This window comes from Zootoca vivipara, chromosome 3 (genome assembly GCF_963506605.1).
Source record: "Zootoca vivipara chromosome 3, rZooViv1.1, whole genome shotgun sequence".
NCBI classification, from domain to species: domain Eukaryota; kingdom Metazoa; phylum Chordata; class Lepidosauria; order Squamata; family Lacertidae; genus Zootoca; species Zootoca vivipara.
In genome coordinates, this window is record NC_083278.1 from 80,252,835 (window position 1) to 80,273,003 (window position 20,169).

A 20,169-nucleotide genomic window follows, 5' to 3' on the forward strand; every position below is an offset into this window, starting at 1 on the left:
AGGCATTAGAAAAGATAGAACACCAGTACCAAAGCTTGCATTTTCCTTGATTGCTGCAACTCAAAGCTTTCCACAACACAGAGATAGATCAGTCACCTAACGATCATGCAAAATGCAGAACTAGCCAACATCCTGAAAAATGGTGGGAGACAGGTGTTCACATCTCCGTTCATCCATGAAGCTCAGTAGGTGGCCTTGGCTAACTCTCAGCAGCTCCTACTTCAAAGGGTTGTGATGAGGGGGGGGAAGTGTGATACCCCATTTATGCCACCCAGAGCTTCTTAAAGAAAGGATGGGTCCAATAATCAAAATAAAGGTTGAATGAACCTGGCATATTCTGTGTGCATGTGTGTGTGTGTGTATGAGCAAGAGATTTTGGAAACTAACGTTAGTTTCCTCTTAATTCTTTTTTTAAAAAAAACCATTCTGAATCTTTCGCTTTGCTTTGCAAGTGCAATTTTTCTTAGGGCATTCCTAAGCACAGGATATTTCATATAGGAAAATCATGTGCACATGTGATAAGAGTATCTAATCCAGTAAAATCCAAGTTGTGTATATTGGCTCTGATCCTGCTAAGGTGCAGCCTGATCATATTCAGAGTTAGGTTTGCCCAAGGCTACTGAAGCAAATGAGTTTAAGTGTAACTAATTGTGAGTAGAATCTGACAGTTCATTGTGATTAAGGATGAAATCCTGAAGATATTTACTGTGAGATAAACCCCACTGAAATCAGTGGAATTTACTTCCAGCTAAATTAATGGAACATGTTAAGTCACATCTGATTTAAATCCCATTCAAAAGAACTTAATCACAACTAGCTAGTACAGGGTCTGTGATGTGGTCCTCCGTGTTCTCAAGCAAATCTCTACTAGATTTTTTTTTTCTTTAGGGGTCTAGATTTTACTCTATTTACACTGGAAGCAAATAATTAGATCCAGAGAAACACCCATGGAAGGGAGTTGATGGGAAAGCTGAGATCTACTCTCCTCCTCCATCTGGTATCCCCCTCCAAGCAGCCAAGAAAGCTTCTCCCAATGGTTATATGGTTCTGTTGAATGGGGAGGACTATGACATGACGAACTGAGGAAGGAACTGGGTATCTGAAAACTGGACGGAGCACATTCTGAAAGCTTCTGGGAGGCGGACATTTCTCTGAATCCAGCCCTAGTTTCTGGGAAGGAAGCAAAGTGCTCGACACTGGGCAAAAGATTCCTGCATTGTGGGAGGTTTGGACTAGATTCCCTTATGGTCCCTTCCAACTCTATGATTCTATTTTTTTCTGAGTTATTTCCCACATCACCTGACAGCTTGTGTGCTTTTTCAAGCCTTTTCTGGACTAGTAATTTTTTTTAAGTCTAATTATGCCCTAGGTCTTTTCCCAAACATAGTTCAGCTGCAAGTCAGCAATGAGCAGCTCAACTGACATCAATATAGCAGTTCAATTGATTTATTCTGATACAGGATGCCATTTGTCAACACTGTCTTATAAACAAGTGCACTGGTCAACTGTCTGGCTTAAATGCACATTAGTAATTTATTTGTTGACTTTCCCATCTTGACTTAGCCTGTTCTAATTTTATTGTGGATTTTAGCACATCTAACTTACATTGTGGAAATTAAAATAACTGAATGATTCCTTACATATCATATTTTCTGCATCTTCAGACTGACTATTCAGTACTTTCTTTTCTTCTCTAGTTTACCAGACATTTTTAAAATAACTTGACACATGGGTTCTGCTCCTTCTCTCTCATCAGGCCTCAAGGATGGGCAACAATATTAATATCTATAAAGTTAAGTATGGCTGAGGGTTTTTTTTTGCAAAATTATATTTTCTGCTGAACGGTTTGGAAAAGCCTGCACTTACCGGTAGCTACAGGCTGTTTTGTGGTGAAGGCATGAATAGGTCCAGAAGGTCAGTGTTGTTGCCTTTCCAAGACTGAGAAGCAGTTCCTATACTCACAGTTAACAATTCAGGGTTTAGAAAACTGGCACATACCTTTCCTGTTTAAGAGCATATTCCAGCATTTTTATTCTCCTCACTAGGTCCTTCTTCAAATTCTCTTGACCTTTTCTTTCCCCTTGAAGAAAGGCAATTTGGGCCTGAAAGAGACAATACTTTACATTGCAGTTTTCAAAGAAAAAAACCAACTTGCTTCTCCACAGACGTTCCAGGACAATTTTGCAATCTGAAAGTTAAGTCGCTCTTCAACATGTTAAATTGCAAAACAGAAGGTCTGCCCGCTTGTAACCAAGCAAGGAGCAGTACCTCAAGCAGTGGCAATGCACTTGCCACAGCAGACCTCACGTTCTCTAAGCCCTGCCACTTACCAAACTGACATGAATTTCCCTATATACTTTTTGCTGGGGAGGTTTGATGGCATTTGAAGCTTAAGTGGCAGGAGTTAATATTTTACTATTTTTAAAAGGAAAGGAAAGGAAACAAGGATTTATTCCCCCCCCCCCCAATATTGGAAGGAAGATGTAATACTTAATACAAATCAAAGATGTACCATAGGATACTTCTTTTCAGAGTAGGCTTAAAGGAAAGGTCTTCACATTATGCAGTCCCAATACTAAGAAAAAGCAACTGAGTCCTAGCACACAGAAAGGTAAAAGGTGGTATTATAATGCCACATGGTCAATAGTTTAGGCTGTGACACATTTAAAGTCTATGACTTATGCCTAAGACTCCTGTAGCTTACCCCTCAAAGAGCTACAATTCCCTGCACCCTTTACAAATTACCTTCCCAGAATAATTTGGGAGAAACCATATGCTTTAAATGCACTTCAGATGTATGGTGTGCCTGCGACCGTGATCACCATACATGCAAACGCACCATGGACTAAACCTTAAGCGTTGGTAAGGCAGTTATTGGCATGGGAAGACATGGTTTAACTGCAAAATGACAAGCAGCGCATCAGTGATAAGCAAGCTTCAAAGGCTTTCATAAACAGCCGTACTGGCAATAATGAAGCGAACTGTAAACCTGGTAATAAAACTTTAAAAAAATTTTTTTAAAAAAAATAGGAGGAGGAAAAGCCGCAAACTACAATATGGTAGGTTGGCCTAACCATCAAGTGTCTGGTTGCACACAAGATGCCTAAACCAAAATCAGACTTGAATATTTAGTATTTTAACAAAAGGAATGCAAATTGTATTTTGAAATGTACTAGGACTAACAGCCCCTTAAGGTTGTTTTGCAGCCACTCCCAAGGCTGTTCGCGACATTCCAGTTTATACACACACCCTAGAAACATCACCAACAGGTTTTGCAAAGGCTTCTTGGCTATAAGGTCATTGTTCAGTCAGTTGCAGCAATTCCTAAAGGCCTGGAAGTGGGGAAGGGATGGAGCAGAGATACTGAATTGCTTTAGTCATTGGGGGGGAGGGCAGGGGAGAGCATATTTTCTACATTTTTTCCAGTCCAACCTCATTCAATAATATCAAAGATAAAATACACCTTAGAATCTCTCTCAGCTCAATATCAGGGGACGAGGGTGGGGAGAGAAGAATAATGGATAGTAAGAATTTCAGAATTAAAAAATGTTTAAAGGGCAAAACAATCTAACAAAGTCTCGTTAAAATTTCAATTATTAAAGCATATGGCCCAAGCTTTAAGATCCAACATTCCTTATACAGTTAATAGAATCATAGAATTGTACAAGGGTCATCTGTCTAACCACTTGCAATGTAGGAATCACAACTAAAGGATCTCTGACAGATGGTCATCCAACCTCTGCTTAAAAACCTCAATTGAAGGAGTCTACTCCCTTCCAATGGAGTCTGTTCCACTGTCAAACAGCTCTTACAGTCAGAAAAATCTTCCTAATGTTTACTTGGGCTCTCCATTCTCATAGTTGGAATAAATTGGTTCAGTCCTGCCCTCTGGAGCAGGAGAAAACAAGCTTGCTCCATCTTCCATGTGACAGCACTTCAGATATTTGAAGAAGGCTATCATATCACCTCTCTCGTTTCCGAGCACAGTTCAAAGTGTTGGTGCTGACCTTTAAAGCCCTAAATGGCATCGGTCCAGTATACCTGAAGGAGCGTCTCCACCCCCATCGTTCTACCCGGACACTGAGGTCCAGTACCGAGGGCCTTCTGGCAGTTCCCTCATTGCGAGAAGCCAAGTTGCAGGGAACCAGGCAGAGGGCCTTCTCGGTGGTGGCGCCCACCCTGTGGAATGCCCTCCCATCAGATGTCAAAGAGAAAAACAGCTACCAGATTTTTAGAAGACATCCGAAGGCAGCCCTGTTTAAGGAGGCTTTTAATGTTTAATTGATTATTTTATTTCATTTTTCTGTTGGAAGCCGCCCAGAGTGGCTGGGGAAACCCAGCCAGATGGGCAGGGTATAAATAATAAATTCTTATTATTATTATTATTATTATCTCTATCTCCTCTTTTACAGGCTAAACCTATCTAACTCCCTCAACTGTTCCTCATGTAGTTTCCAGACCCTAGATAATCTTGGTCACCTTCCTTTGCACACAGTCTAGCTTGCCAATTGTTGGTATCCAGGGCCGTCTCAAGCATGTCAGGCGCCCTGGCGCCGTGGTGCGGAGATCGCTCTGGCGCCCCCGCCCTGGTGGGCGCCGTGCGGTGCCCCCCTGCCAGCCCAGCGGCCTGCCGCCCTGCACCACCCAGCCTACCCCTAGAGCCAGCCCTGTTGGTATCCAGCTGTCTAAAGAGACAATAGAGTGTGCCGCTGGAGAATCACAGCACCTGCAGAGACCAGGAACCTATAACTGCTGCCTCTCGTGTTGTTTTTGCTGTGTTAGCAGAAAGAACCAAAGTGATTCCATATTTAGCCAAATGCATACAGTACAGGCATTTGTGCACATGTACATACACACATGTGCACATACTATGCATTTAATTGTGCTCTAGACATTTAATCATTTCTGCAATAAATTTAGGGGGGGGGGGGAATCACATGACTGGAGTGCTATCAATGCTGTTTGCCAGCAGTGTGTTTATTATATATAGCCTGAAGGACTGTGGTATTATTAGAACAGGCGATGATTACAAAAACAAGAGAAGACAGAATAAATTGCGATCTAAAGAGTTGATGCAAAAGCTTCAAATACATTTGCATTTTAAGTCAATACATAAGATTTTGAACGATGCAGAGCACACTCTATTCCAATGCTTTTTATTGACAGCTTTGGCTTGGGTCAGGTAGTTGTGTGTGTGTTTTTTTTAAAGTGTCACATTAGAAAGAGGAAAAGTGCATTAAATTGCTCAGGTTATAGCATCTTTCCCATTTTGCATCTGTACAGTACTGGAATAGTTCTAAAGATGTTTTATCACTTACTGTCTGCCACCCTGTGCTCATTTGGGAGGAAGGGTGGGATATAAATTTAATAAATAAAATCAAATAAACAAAACATCACTAGCAAGTATATGCCAGAACAGCATTAAATCGCAAACTGATACAAGCCCCATTTTCAGTTGTGCTTAATCTGCTTATCTGAAGAAGTGTGTATGCACACGAAAGCTCATACCTATGACAAACTTAGTTGGTCTCTAAGGTGCTACTGGAAGGATTTTTTATTTTTATTTTGACTGAGTCAGACCAACACGGCTACCTACCTGTAGCTTAAAAACTGGTGGGTCTAGATAGGGGCATGCACCTCCATCAGACAGAAACCCCAATGTGAGCTAGCAATAAGAACAGGGACGCAGATTTGAAACTACCCTGGTGGATACATGTGTGGAAGGCTTATTCTAAGTGCAGCTTTCCCATGATGATCTCTTGGATCAACCAATGATTCTCCCACTAATCTAAGAGTGTAGTTTGCTATCTTTTGCAGAGCATTCAGAGCCACTCATACTAAAAGGGCTGTGGTCAATGAAGTGTTCAGGTTTAAATCTCCAGTTTTTATTGTATTCAATTCTAGTACATACAGTAGTCCTTTTCGTATGCTATTGCATACAAAATGCAGCTTTTGCACAGCACCTGCGCAAGGCATTTATATTGTTTGAAGGTTTATCTGGAAAGCAATTAACAGTCTGGGTTAGATCCAGAGTTCTCATGAGCAGGGATGGCCCAAGACATTATGCTGCCACAGGCGGAATAGGAAATTGCACCTCAACCCCACATCAAGGTGCAAGGCTGGCCAACTGACTTTGGCACCCGAGACAGAAAATGTCATTAAGTGCTTCTCCCTCTGAGTAAATACACAATAAAAATTAACCAGGTAACTAACCACCTCCTGCCCATTCATGACACCCAAAACCAGCTGCCTGAGGTAGCCATGCTCCTGGGACACTCTCAATGAAGGAAAGGGAAGGCCATTGTTACTGATTCCTCCTTTCCCCTACAGTGCTGCTCAGAAGGATTGTGTGACCCTCCAGAAAAGGATGGGATACACTGCTGGGGGAATCAATACAAATAATCTCCTCGCTTCATCCATTGGGAGCCTCTGCTGGATCTTCATCCCTTCCACAAATGGAAGAAGCCGTTCCATTAGTGGAGGGACAAGTCTGAATAAGGGTCAGTAAAAAATAATTCAATAATGGAAAGGATTACTACTTGACTGACCCTAATATGCATATTATAAGAAACAAAGACCATAAGGCAATTTGAGTTTTGAGTATATGTGCTGCTGTGCAAAGCACACACACACAAAATCTGCTTCATTTTTTAAAGCACAGGAAAGCATTAACCCTAATCTATCTTTGATAAATGTGTGCTGGTTTCCTACACCCACAGTTTATAAAAGGCTATTTTTTTCTCATATTTTTAAAATAATAAAAAACTAAATAAAGTTTAAGGTTGTAATTACAGTATCAATTTCTAGATACCTTAAGTACCTCTCAATGTTGGCCTGCCCATTGAAGGAAGTCAACTTTGAATTGATTTCTCATATATGCCTGCTGATTGAGGTGTGGCAGGTAGTAATCAAACAGAAGGCTTTTTGAATGATGGCAACTTGCTGGTGAAATTCTGCTGTCTTTTTTTGCCATGTGGAAAAAAGCTTTTTTTAAAAAAAAACATACAGTATTTATCCCTGAAAAATGGCAGTGCTTTTCCCTGGTGCTTTTAACATTTGTTGTGTTTACTCTGTTGTTTTGTATTTTATATGGATGGTTTACCTTATTTTGTAAGCTACTCTGTGAAAGAGTGGGGGATAAATGTATTAAGTAAATAAACAGGGCAATACTGTTTGCATGAGCCGTCTTCTGTTCTGCTTTCTAAGAGGAAGTAACCCTTTGCTTGATTGTGTACAGGAGCACACTGTTAGGAGTAAATCAGGCTCTCCTCCAGTAATAAATACACTATTCCAACATAGGGCTATAAACCTCTACAAAAAAACTCATTTTCTCGGCACCGAAGCAAAAGCAGCCATCAAGAGGATTTTTTTGAAGACATAAATTACCATTCACTTGTGACCAAAGACTGCTTAAACCAAGCAGTGTTCTCAAAAACCATCACTATTATGGTATGAGAATTTCCCACTCCCACAAACAGTGGGACAAACAGTACATCTGCATTTATAGTACCATCTGCCTGTAATCTACAGAGTGCTATTTCTAGAGGAGGAAAATTAACTTTCAGATGTCACCTTTCCAATCTGATGTACTTTCCCAAGGAGAAAATAAAATAAAATCTGCACAATTACAGTAGCAGTTGCTCCAGCAGAACCTTCCAATATTCTATCGCTAGTGTTAACTCTTATTTATTCCATTTCATTCTTGAACCATTAGCAGGTAGAGAAATTCTATGCAGTGCTCCGAAAGCAAGCCCACTTCAGTAGAACTTAATCCTAAATAAATGTGCATAGAATAGCATTTAGTTAAATGCTTTGACTTCAAAAGAATATCATTGAATGATGATGGCAGTAAATCAACCACAGCAATCCTGAAAGCTACTTCTGGTAATTTAGAAAATCCTATGGTACTTGGGATCTCCCAGAAATAAGCAGATCTCTAAGTCATCTGCCTCAAGTTTTAAAACTGATCATGTGACATGGGGGTCTGCCATTCCCCAGAAAATAGGAGTCTGTAGTCCTATGTGCCAAACAAGGTAGGAGATTCCTCTATAGCCCATTAATATTAAAAGCACTCAATTAAGTCTCACTTGCTCATGTAGAATACGTAATTGTGAAAGAGAAACACAGCATAAGCTGAAATATAGCATGTTAGATTTCTCTATTTGCATTAGGTGAAGGGATGTAGTTTAGTGGTAGGTACAGTATCTGCTATCCAGGTACCGGTAGGTCTGGGAGAGAACCCTGCCTCAAACCCCAGAGAGTTGAAGCTAGTCAGTATAGGCAATACTGAACTACATGGACCAAATGGTCTGACTCAGTAGGCAGTTTCCTATATTCCTATGTGCACATAATACAAAGAACACAAACATGGACGCACATGTCAGTCAAACCCTATTGTCACTGCCTGAAATGACACTACTCGCCTGCACAGGCAGTAAAATTTAATTTTCCACTGAACTAGATTATCCTGAATCTAGAATGACAGTTTTGAATACCAGAGAAGTGGCAGCTAGTCACAGAACTATTCCACAAATTGCATGTCACTTACTCTTCACAGGTGAGAAACATAATTTAACCTGATTTTTCACTTCTTAGTTCAATAGGAATATTTGATTTTTTTCTATTTCTACTTGCACACTTTCAATTGTAGGAAGGCAACTAAAAATATGAAGCTTACAACAGACAGACTAGGACTCTTAATTCTGCTACAATTATAGTACCTTGTAGGGCCTCGGGCTATGAAATTTTAACGAACACAATAACCCCATAAGAGAGTACACTTTACACTATTGTCACCTCTTATCTGTCTTGGTAATGTTGCAACAGAATCATACCCGTGGCTTTTCTGAAAGCAAATCCTATTGTGTACAATGGGGCTTACTCCTTGGTAAATGTATAAAGGACTGCACCTTTACAGCAAGCTTAACCAGTAGCACTGAGCAAACATGGAGGTACATTCCTCCACTTTTCAAAGCTCAAATAATCAGGATCACAATATGGGACGGAAAGTGTGGAGGGGATGCTCCTCAAATTTGCAGATGACACCAAACTGAGAGGGGTAGCCAATGCCACAGAAGATAGAATTGGGATTCAAGATGACCATAACAGATCGGAGAACTGGGCCGAAACTAGCAAAATGAATTTCAATAGGGACAAATGTAAGGTTCTACACTTAGGCAGGAAGAACCAGCTACACGAATATAAGATGGGGGACACCCGGCTTGCCAGTAGTACATGTGAAAAGAATCTATGGATTTTAGTAGACCACAAGCTTAACATCAGTTAATAGTGTGATGCATCAGCAAAAAGAGCTAATGTTATTCTAGGCTGCATCAACAAATGTATAGTGTCCTGATCGAGAGAAATAACTTTCCTGCTTTATTCTGCCTTGGTCAGACTATACATGGGAGTACTGCGTCCAGTTCTGGGTGTCATAATTTAAAAAGGATACTGACATGCTAGAATGTGTACAGAGGAGGGTGACCAAGATGATCAAACCAAGCTTTATGTGGAACAGTTGGGGGAATTGAGTATGCTTAGCCTGAGAGAAGATATGATAGCTATCTTCAAATATCTAAAGGACTGCCACACGGAGGATGGAACAAGCTTGTTTTCTCCTACTCCAGAGGCTAGGAAGCAATGAATTCAAGTTTATGACCCTTGGGCATAGCTGCCAAGTTATCCCTTTTTTACAGGGATTTTCCCTTATGCTGAATAGGCTTCCTCATGAGAAAAGTGAAAACTTGGCAGCTATGCCTTGGGGTCCCAACTCTACAATTCTATGATTCTATGAAAAAAAATCTAATAGATAAACAAACACTTAAACCAATCAGCAGCACAAACAAAATACAGTGAATGATGGAGAGAAAGGGTTTATAACCTTATTCTCTGCATATTCAAATGCTAGCTAGCACCTATACTAGCATTTATCTGCCCTGCTGGGTCAGATGAAAAGTCCAGCATCCTGTTCTGACAGTCTGCAAGTTCTCACAGTCTGCAAGAAGTCTGCAAGCAGGGCAGGACAGGACTCCAAGTGTGGTTGTATCATAGATTTGAAAATGGCATTATGACATGGGCAGTTTTATTTTCAATTCCTTTCTTAATTCTCTCTTTCCTGGCCAGTCACATATAAGCATATTGTATGTGAAGTTGCAATGTTTTGCCCCAATGTGGCTTATACTTGCTTACATGATTCACATTTGCCATTTCAATGCAAATCTGTTATTGATCCTTGATTGTTTTTCCAACCATCTCTGTGGCAACCTACCATCCGCTGTACAGCTAATGAGCATCTCAGAACTCATGCTATCTATGGATGATAGTGAAGTGCACTTTTTTTTTTGCTTCAAATGACACAACAACCTCTCATGTGGAATAATAGCAGAGACTATTCTACAATATTAGATAACCATGAACTGCTCAATCAGTCTTTGCTCAACCTGAAAAAAGGAGACACAGCAGAGATCAGTACCTTCACCAGGGACTTTATGCAGCCTATGACAAGTTAGGCTCGAAGATTTATAGGCAGCTCCCGTTTTGGACGCAACTGATACGTGCGCGATCATGCACAAGTGCACATATTCCGAACCCGGAAGTAACCCAGAAACGTCATAATGACATCACTGAAATATCACTAAAAGGGAGGAACAGGAACTGGGGAGGGGTGGCCTTTATGCAGGCTTTTCCGATGGGTTCCCAATTTCATACACAATGACCCAGAATGCAATCCCTGGATAAATGGGGAGTTGCCTATATTACCAATTCCAAGTTATGTTGGTAGCTTCTTGCACATTCTGGAATGCAGAAGGAATCTTCATCCTGTTGCACTTGTACATTTAAGGCTTTTAAAAACCCACTAAAAATTGAAATATCTCATAAAGGCCACAGTAATTGAACTACCCGCTGAGCAAAACTCCCACTGTAGCTGGTGTGTCTACTACAGAGCATGCTGTTTGGAGATCTTAAAGCCTTCTATCACAAGCGTCAGTGATTCTCCCCCACCTTCCTTCAACTTAGGGTCCAAAGGCTTGTCACAATATCCCAAGATGTTAAGAACATGCAGCAAACTCCACACCTTGCAGGTTTTGTCTAATTTTGCACATGTATGCCCATACTGACAGAACATGCATGTGTATATCCTTCCATTCCACTTCTTTACCAACTAGTCTGACATAAGATTTTTCACACATGGTACAAACACATCAATGAAGTGCTTCTGAAATGCTTGAGAATCCTAAACCTTGCTACAACTCCTTACAATAGGGAGCCCTGTTTCCATCATCCAAAGAAACTAAATGCCGCATCAGAAAAAAACCCTTACTGACCTCACACTTTCCCCATAATAAACCAACTGCCAAATTTGCATCTCATTCAGCCAACATATTGTGGCGCTTTGGTGCAACCATTTTTGCCAAAGAGTACAAAGTGGTATCTGTAAATGATTTTCCCTTTTCTGATTTAATCCACACAACACCCCTGTGAGGTAGGTTAGACAGAGAAGCAGTGACTGGCCCCAAGTCACCCAGTGAGCTTCATGGCCATGTGGGGATTTGAACCCAGGTCCTAGTCTGGCACTCTAACCACTACACCACTACTGGCCTCCATGAAAGATGGGTGAATGGGCACAGAGAAACACGGAGCAGGCCCTTGCCATTTGAATGAAATTGCCTTCAGCAGGTGAGGATATAAATACAATATTGCTCTATTTTACAGGGCTGTTTTAAGTACTTCTCAGACAATGTATGTGATGTGCTTTGAAAAATGTTCACACATATTGAGTCAACATTCCAAAGCAAAGTTGTTTTACATGCAGGACACATCAATTCTACACCGTATTGGTTAAAGATAACTAACAGACATCACACAAATCCCTGATAATTTCCTTCTCAAAAGGGTAGTAGCCTACTTGGGAGAGCAACTACCAGATCACATCCTCTCTCCTTTTCTATTCCCATGTGGAGCAAGGAGGCACATACACAACTCGTGTTCTGCTGGGACCAAAACTATATTATCGAGGCACCAAGCATCTGTGCATCCTGTAGGCAAGCCTGACCCAAGCTAACAGTTGTAGAAGAAAGCTCTCTTCTTAGCGGCCCCCTTCCCACCTAGCACTAACCAGGGCTTTGCTTCTTCAGAAGAAAGACCCCGCCAGCTTAGACAACAAGCTAGAAACCCTCCCCGCAAACCCCAGGCTGCGAGTGCGCGCTGACAATGATCATTCACGGCAAAGGCGCTCTGCATATGCTCAGAGGCACACTACTCCTCCACAGTTCCGAGGCTAAACCCTCCAACCGATGGGGAAGCACGGAGAAGAGAGAGATGGGGGGAGGGAGAGAAGAACAGCAGACACGTCCGGGCGGGGAAGGGGAAGGAAGAGACGCGCGTGTGGAGATGTTTGCATTCAGGCGCGGCGAGAAGAGGCGGCGGCCCGGACGAAGCGAAAGGCGAAGGGAAAGCGGCCGGACGGTACCTGCAGCTCCGCCCGCTCCGCCTCCCACTCGGCTCTCTCGGCCTCGAAGCGGCCCCACTCGTGCTGCAGGAAGTGCAGGATGCCCGGGACGCTGTACTGAGCCCGCGCCGCAGAGGCCGGAGCCGGGACCGCCGAGGAGCCTCCGGCCGCCGCCGCTACGGCTGCAGCCGCCGCCGCTGCCGCCTCCCCCGGCTCCAGCCCCTGCCCGGCCCCGCCCGGAGGCGGCGGCAGCAGCAGCGCGTTGTTGTTGTTGTTGTTGCTGAAGAAGACCCCGGGCCCCGCCTGCTCGTCCATGGCCGGAGCCGTCGTCGCGGCCCGAGGCCGCCACGCAGTCCCCACCGCCGAGCAGCCCCTGGAGCCGCCGCCGCTGACGACGCCGACCGACGACGCCCGCGCCCCGCTAGTCAGGCAGCCGCGTCTCAGTGGAAGCAGCAACAAACTGGGCGCGTCCTGCCCGCCGTCAGACGCCTGACAGCCGCCCCCGCCGGCTGCTACGGCGCGCGGCTAGGGACATGGCAGAGGGAGGGAAACGGGCGTTGAGACGGCGGGCCCGGGGCATGCTGGGAAATGGAGTCCGTTTTGTTTTCCGTCTCCGGTTTCTAAAATCGAGAGCGAGGTGGTAAAAGCGTCCGAAGGCTATTATATGCAGGTCTCAAGTCGCAAGTGGATTCTCCAACTGTCCTTCCGCACCGTTTTCTCTGCTCAGGATTAAATGGCTGTAAACAGGAAAGAGTTGACTGCGCATCATTCATGGTCGGGAAGGAAGGAAGCTATGCTGGTGAAAGCCCCGTCCCCAAATATCACTTAAAAGCTCTGAAGTTTCATTGAGGACTGACTGAACATGCTACTTCTGAATCGTCTACGGTCGGGTGTACTGGGTTTTTAAATATTTTAAATGCAAACACATATTTTAAAAAGGAAAAAAAGAGGCTACACGTGCACAAGCATGGCATCTTACAAAAGAAATTATCCAGACGCTTGTATTTGATCCCTGTTTACACAACCTATCGATACTCTAGGAGCCTCTTTGAAACTAAAATCAAGGCTGGTGCTATTAGGCAAAAAAAGAGGCGACTGCTACAAGCGATGAATGTTTGGCGCCGGCACAAAGGACACAAGGTCTCCCCTTTCCAGTACAGAATCTGATCAAACTGGGAATTGACTCATTCTACACCACTGGCAATAGCGGAAACAGTGTCCTCCACTGCAGGTGAAGGACTGGCCACCTAGCTGCGCACACACCTCTGTCCTTCATAAGCTGGCCCCTGGTCCCAGCACCTGACTCCCTGAGGTAGCTGCTTCTGCTTTTGTCTAATGGAGACATTGTTTGATTATTGATTCCTCTCTTCCCCTAGATCAGCGTTTCTCAACCGCTGTTCCGCGGCACACTAGTGTGCCGCGAGACGCTGGCTGGTGTGCCGCGACGTGCGGCGACGAGAGGGGCGATTTGCATTGTCACGTGCCTGGCGGCCACCGCTGACCCACCGGAAAGCAATATTTCTCCTCCTCTTTCCCAAAGCTCAGTGCAAACGAGCCTGGCGGCCGCCAATGCACAACACTGACCCACCGGAAAGCAATATTTGGCAAGTGTTTCTTACAGTCATAATTATAATATAGGGCGGCACAGAGTTAATTTTTTAAACTTTTTTAATGGTGGTGTGCCTCGTGATTTTTTTCACGGAACAAGTGTGCCGTGGCCCAAAAAAGGTTGAGAAACACTGCCCTAGATAAACAGAAGACATTTATTGCTAAGTCTATGTTGTTGTTGTTGTTTAGTCGTTTAGTCGTGTCCGACTCTTCGTGACCCCATGGACCATAGCACGCCAGGCACTCCTGTCTTGCACTGCCTCCCGCAGTTTGGTCAAACTCATGTTCGTAGCTTCGAGAACACTGTCCAACCATCTCGTCCTCTGTCGTCCCCTTCTCCTAGTGCCCTCAATCTTTCCCAACATCAGGGTCTTTTCCAAGGATTCTTCTCTTCTCATGAGGTGGCCAAAGTATTGGAGCCTCAGCTTCAGGATCTGTCCTTCCAGTGAGCACTCAGGGCTGATTTCCTTAAGAATGTATAGGTTTGATCGTCTTGCAGTCCATGGGACTCTCAAGAGTCTCCTCCAGCACCATAATTCAAAAGCATCAATTCTTCGGCGATCAGCCTTCTTTATGGTCCAGCTCTCACTTCCATACATCACTACTGGGAAAACCATAGCTTTAACTATACGGACCTTTGTAGGCAAGGCGATGTCTTTGCTTTTTAAGATGCTGTCTAGGTTTGTCATTGCTTTTCTCCCAAGAAGGAGGCGTCTTTTAATTTCGTGACTGCTGTCACCATCTGCAGTGATCAAGGAACCCAAGAAAGTAAAATCTCTCACTTCCTCCATTTCTTCCCCTTCTATTTGCCAGGAGGTGATAGGACCAGTGGCCATGATCTTGGTTTTTTTGATGTTGAGCTTCAGACCATATTTTGCGCTCTCCTCTTTCACCCTCATTAAAAGGTTCTTTAATTCCTCCTCACTTTCTGCCATCAAGGTTGTGTCATCTGCATATCTGAGGTTGTTGATATTTCTTCTGGCAATCTTAATTCCGGCTTGGGATTCATCTAGTCCAGCCTTTCGCATGATGAATTCTGCATATAAGTTAAATAAGCAGGGAGACAATATACAACCTTGTCGTACTCCTTTCCCAATTTTGAACCAATCAGTTGTTCCATATCCAATTCTAACTGTAGCTTCTTTGGCCCAGCCGCTTCATCAGCTCTGAATCTACTTGTACTTGTCCTCCACTCTTCCTCAGTAGCATGTTGGATGCCTTCCGACCTGAGGGGCTCATCTTCCAGCATCATAACTTTTATATGCCTGTTGTCTTTGTCCATGGAGTTTTCTTGGCAGGGATACTGGAGTGGCTTGCCAGTTCCTTCTCCAGGTGGACCATGTTTAGTCAAAACTCTCCACTATGACCTGTCCATCTTGGGTGGCCCTGCATGGCATAGCTCATAGCTTCTCTGAATTATTCAAGCCCCTTCGCCACGACAAGGCATTGATCCATGAAGGGGCTAAGTCTATAAATGATGCCTATGTATGAAAGTGAGAGCTGGACCATAAAGAAGGCTGATTGCTGAAAAATTGATGTTTTTGAATTATGGTACTGGAGGAGACTCTTGAGAGTCCCATGGACTGCAAGATCAGACCTATCCATTCTGAAGGAAATCAGCCCCGAGTGCTCACTGGAAGGACAGATCCTGAAGCTGAGGCTCCAATACTTTTGTTGTGTTTGCATCCACCTTTCCTCTAAGCTTCATGGTTCTCCTCCTCTTCCTCATTTTCTCCTCAGAAAACAACGCTGTGAGGTCAGTTAAGCTAAAACTGGGCCAATGTCACCCAATGAACTTCCTGACTGAGCAGGATTTTGTGCTTTGGTCTCCTAGTCCAACATTCTAACCACTAAACCACAGCCTGACCACGAAAGACCTTCACAATGCAGCCCAATCCAGACACTTTACTGAAAATCTTCACTAGTTATTTGTTCATTTCTTTGACTAAGAGAAGGTCTGGAGAACTAATCCTATGCAGAATTTCACATTCTTCTTTGATTAGATCAGCCACCCTTCAGGTTGTGGGTTAGTTCTTCATAGAACAGCTGTGAGATATTCTTAGGGTATTTTTATTTCTTTTATTCCTCTATATTGATTTCCTGGATTTGTCTCCTCGACTCCTCCTCCGCAGTACTGAGCTCCTCCTGCAGTACTGAGCTCACAGCAGTTTCAAAGCATCTAAAATTCGTTTGTGTTATTTAAACCTTGTTTGCAAGAAATACTGCATTTTAAAAAACTTGGTTGTATTCATAACAGCTATTCTGGTTTGCTTATCCTTTGTGTACCACCAGATATGAATACATTTTAAAAGTGTGCAAACTACATTTTAACTCCTCCTGTACTCCAGTGCAACTATTCTGAGTTCAGGATTCAAATTCCTGAAACAACCAGGCTCGCTTCTTGATGTGATAGTGGCCTTCTAGCTAAGCTTTGTTAAGGCAACCAAGGAAGTGGCTCTGTGCCTTTCTTTTAGCAATGCCTTTTAGCAGAGACTACTGGTCTGGAGCTCAGCTGAGGAAAAAGAAGAGACTTCCGGGGAGTAAACTGTAGACAGTGGTTAGACACCCGCATTCATTTGTCTCCTTTATTTTAAAATTTGGTCCTTCACTATTTATATGCTATATTGGGCAGATTTGAGTAGAAATAGACTTACCGCTAGATTGGACCACAGAGGTTTTGGGTCAGGAACATCTAACTCTAGAATCTAGATACTAAGATTAAGAATGACCATGCAACACTATTCCTGAAGATCGCAACAAGTTGCATATTATGGTGCAATCATTGTTAAACTGACCTGATTTTTTTGTGCCAACAAAGACACAGCTTAAGTCAGCCTCTCCCAGTCATCCAGTCCCACTTTATAGGGTGGTTTTACTGAGATAAATGGAAAACTGGAATTAGTAGACTAAAAACAAACAAAAAACTACAGCCTAAAAGTTAAAAACAAAATTAACTTCAAAGAGTTGCAATTATTACGTAATGATCACTTATTAAGAAAATATATGTTTTCATTTACTGTCACAGTTGGTTTGCTTAAGTACTGCAGTATGTGCTTTGCTGTCACAATTAGAGCTCTGACAAGCAGGGATTTTCAAGTAGGATAGGGTGTTCAGAAGTCTCAAGCCCTGCCCCCCCCATCCTACTTGAAGGAAGCTTGGTTAGGAAGCTTGCAGAGTCGGAATAATGTCTCATAATCAGAAGGAATAGACCAAAGCTATACACCAGAGATGGTGAAGGGCAGCGGATTACGCCTACCACTGTCATGAACCAGTCTCCTTCCAATAAGCTATTTTGGTATTAGGAGTTGCTGTGACAACCATATCCAGTCTTCTGTCTCCTACATGCATTCTTTGTGCAGTTTGGTTGCAATTCTATGCATATAAAAAAAGCCCTGCCAGCTGGCTTTCATACAAGCGCTGTTTGCATTCATCTCTTATCTTCATTGTGGGCCACAATGGTTCACATTTTTCATAGAACACTTTCAGTATGTTTAAAGTATGAAAATAGATTATCAGGCTAGTTGGGTAATAACAATTTCATCTTTAAAATTGTCAGGGATCTGTAAGTTTTGAGAATCATTAAAAATATATATGATCTGAAACAGGCTGGACTATATATATATATATATATATATATATATATATATATATATATATATATATATATAATCTTGTCCAGCCTGTTTTAGTTATGAAGATCATTCAGTAACTCCCCCACTATTACTGCAAACAGTTCAGGAATCTATGACAACAAAACAGCCCTACCCTTCAGAAAAATCCATAACTTGGAGGACTGATCTTACGTAATGTGCAAGGCCTGCAGACATTTCTCAACCAGAAGCATGAAAATGTTTCTAAGATCACACTAGATTATGGAAAGCTCAGACAACAGAGGCTTAGTGTTAGCAGAGAATGAACACCATCCACTGCCCGTTCACTTCACGATCTTGTACTAGCTTTACCAGAGGAAAGCAAGGCTCCTTTGTGAAGCAGAAGATTCTGTTGTTCAGTGAAACTGTTTTTGTTTCTGGTCCTTTTTTTAACAGAGGACATAGAAGTATTATGAAAATCAAGTTTATCTCCTTATAGAAAACGCTTTCTGTACTAGATAACAAGCTGCTGGTGTCAACTGTGTTTGTGTCATATAATTGGCAATAAACTTGTTGCCTAAGAGTACACCTCTTTTAGTAAAGAACCAAATAATGTGGGGGGAAAGAAACATAGGGTCTTGGCCTCTTGTTTGTCTTTCCATGGGTCATCTTGGTCTATAGTAGTCTTGACAGGAACATTTGGCAGAAATAAGTGCAATTTTGTCACATTTTCATTCTATTAAGTATTTTTCACAATGGAGTTTTGATTGCAATGTTGTGTGTATTTTTTGTAAATGATATCCACACATTATGCCCATTACAAAGAGGTATCTATCCACCATAGCATGCATCTGACAAAGTGGATTTTAGGTAATGCAATATTATACTACAATAAATGTGTTGGTCTTAAAAGATACCAAAGATGTCTTCTTGTTTTTGTAGCAAGACAAATATGGCTATCCCTGTCGAATCTGGCTATAGCCAGTGGTTCTTTTTTCTACATGACATAACAGGTTTGACAAATTGTGTATGTGCATGTTTAGTACAAAAATGCATTACCGCATCTGACTTTACTAGATAAATACTAATGTACACAAATTTCCTACTCTCCCCCTCAGGGACTCTGCTGGTGCCCCGCTGCCACCCCACACGCCTCCCTTACCTGTGTTGCTGGAAACCAGTGGCTTTTCTGCTAGCAGTGGAGAACTCAAAGCGACTGCCTCACCTGGCCTTATGGGCAGGCCTGCCCTTTCCCCCCTCACACATCAGTGAATTTGCCCAGGGAAAATAAATATATACGCAGCTTTTATAATCACATACTGAACCTGATATTTCTAGAAGTCTAAAAATAAAGGCCACCAAGTAATACACAAAACACTTAGTTACAGGAGATAGTTTAACACAGACTCAGATGCATGATCAAACTTATTCCATTTCATAAAAATCTATGTACATATAGATAATATTACGTCCCTTAAAATGCACAGATTTCAAGTTATAACACACACCTAGGAACATAAACCCCTAGTGGATAGCCATTGACAAACAATGCAAAAATACAGAGAGTGCTATTCAGTAACACAAAAGGAATGATATATTGCATGGTGATCGATTTTATGATTGGTTCCAACAAGAATAAATCAGAAAAAGCTAGTTTTAAGTTTAATTGTTGGAGTGGAATGTACTGTGGGTGGTGGTTGCCTGGCAGCTGCCTTTGCTTTGCTCGCCTGGCTTGCTCGCACTGCAGTTTCCAGCCGTATTTTCAATTCAGGGGCTGCTCCCATGACTGTCTTGAATGCATGAGGATAAAGGGGTCCAATCCGTGTTAGGTCTTGGAGGGCAAACTCATGAAGTTCTTTTGAGACCATAGATGCAGAAGAGAAAGCATTCTCATTCAGTAAATAAGAAATAAGGGTGGGAACAAGAAGCGCAAGCAGTGGGACTCCTATGGAGAGAAAAAAAGAACAGATTTAAAATTATGGACTTGAACTCAGAGCATCATGTTCATTTATTTCTGTTAAAAAAATAAAAACTCCAAAATCTCATTCCATTTCTGACTAATACAAATCCAAAAAGGAAAGTTGAAGAACTATTTTTAGGACCGCCTCGCAACTCCACACTGTGCTCAGTTCCAGAACAGCCAAATGTTTCCCTAAGGTACTGTGTTACCATGGGGGCAGATATAGGATAAAACTACATTTAGCAATAGAAGAAAAAGGACAGGTGGCATTTATTATATCTTCTTTTTGATTCTGTTGAATTATCATAGCATATCACAAAGCATGTAACCCGTATTATTACAGATTTGTTTGCCGTGTGCACTCTGAAGCACATGTGAACATTCTGCACTGAAAGAACCATCTTGGTTTTAAAAAATCAATAATGCACATCTGCTTCATCAATTGAAACAAATATGTTAGCTTTTTAGAGTTTGAGAGTTCCATGCCTATTGTAGATTCAGATTAGGGTGAATGGGATATATTGAATTGTATCTCCCATGAACAGAAGAGGGAGGAAAGTGAA

The 20,169-nt window shown here is 42.4% G+C and overlaps 2 protein-coding genes across 4 annotated transcripts in view; both read right to left on the minus strand.

The window, feature by feature from the left end:
* Positions 1–12,943, minus strand: part of STRN (striatin) — a 58,933-nt gene extending 45,990 nt beyond the window's left edge. Inside the window, exons 1-2 of one of the 3 annotated variants that reach the window (XM_035108286.2) lie at positions 12,470–12,943; positions 1,999–2,102 (exon numbers count right to left, since the gene is read on the minus strand). In XM_035108286.2, the coding sequence (XP_034964177.1) occupies positions 1,999–2,102; positions 12,470–12,763 (398 nt within the window). In that variant the 5' untranslated portion in view covers positions 12,764–12,943. The remainder of the gene's footprint in view (positions 1–1,998; positions 2,103–12,469) is intronic. The other 2 variants (XM_060272900.1, XM_035108288.2) reach the window with 2 other exon arrangements.
* Positions 12,944–19,009: 6,066 nt separating this feature from the next.
* Positions 19,010–20,169, minus strand: part of HEATR5B (HEAT repeat containing 5B) — a 43,594-nt gene continuing 42,434 nt past the window's right edge. Inside the window, exon 36 of the mRNA XM_035108283.2 lies at positions 19,010–19,591. Within this exon, the coding sequence (XP_034964174.1) occupies positions 19,287–19,591 (305 nt within the window). The 3' untranslated portion in view covers positions 19,010–19,286. The remainder of the gene's footprint in view (positions 19,592–20,169) is intronic.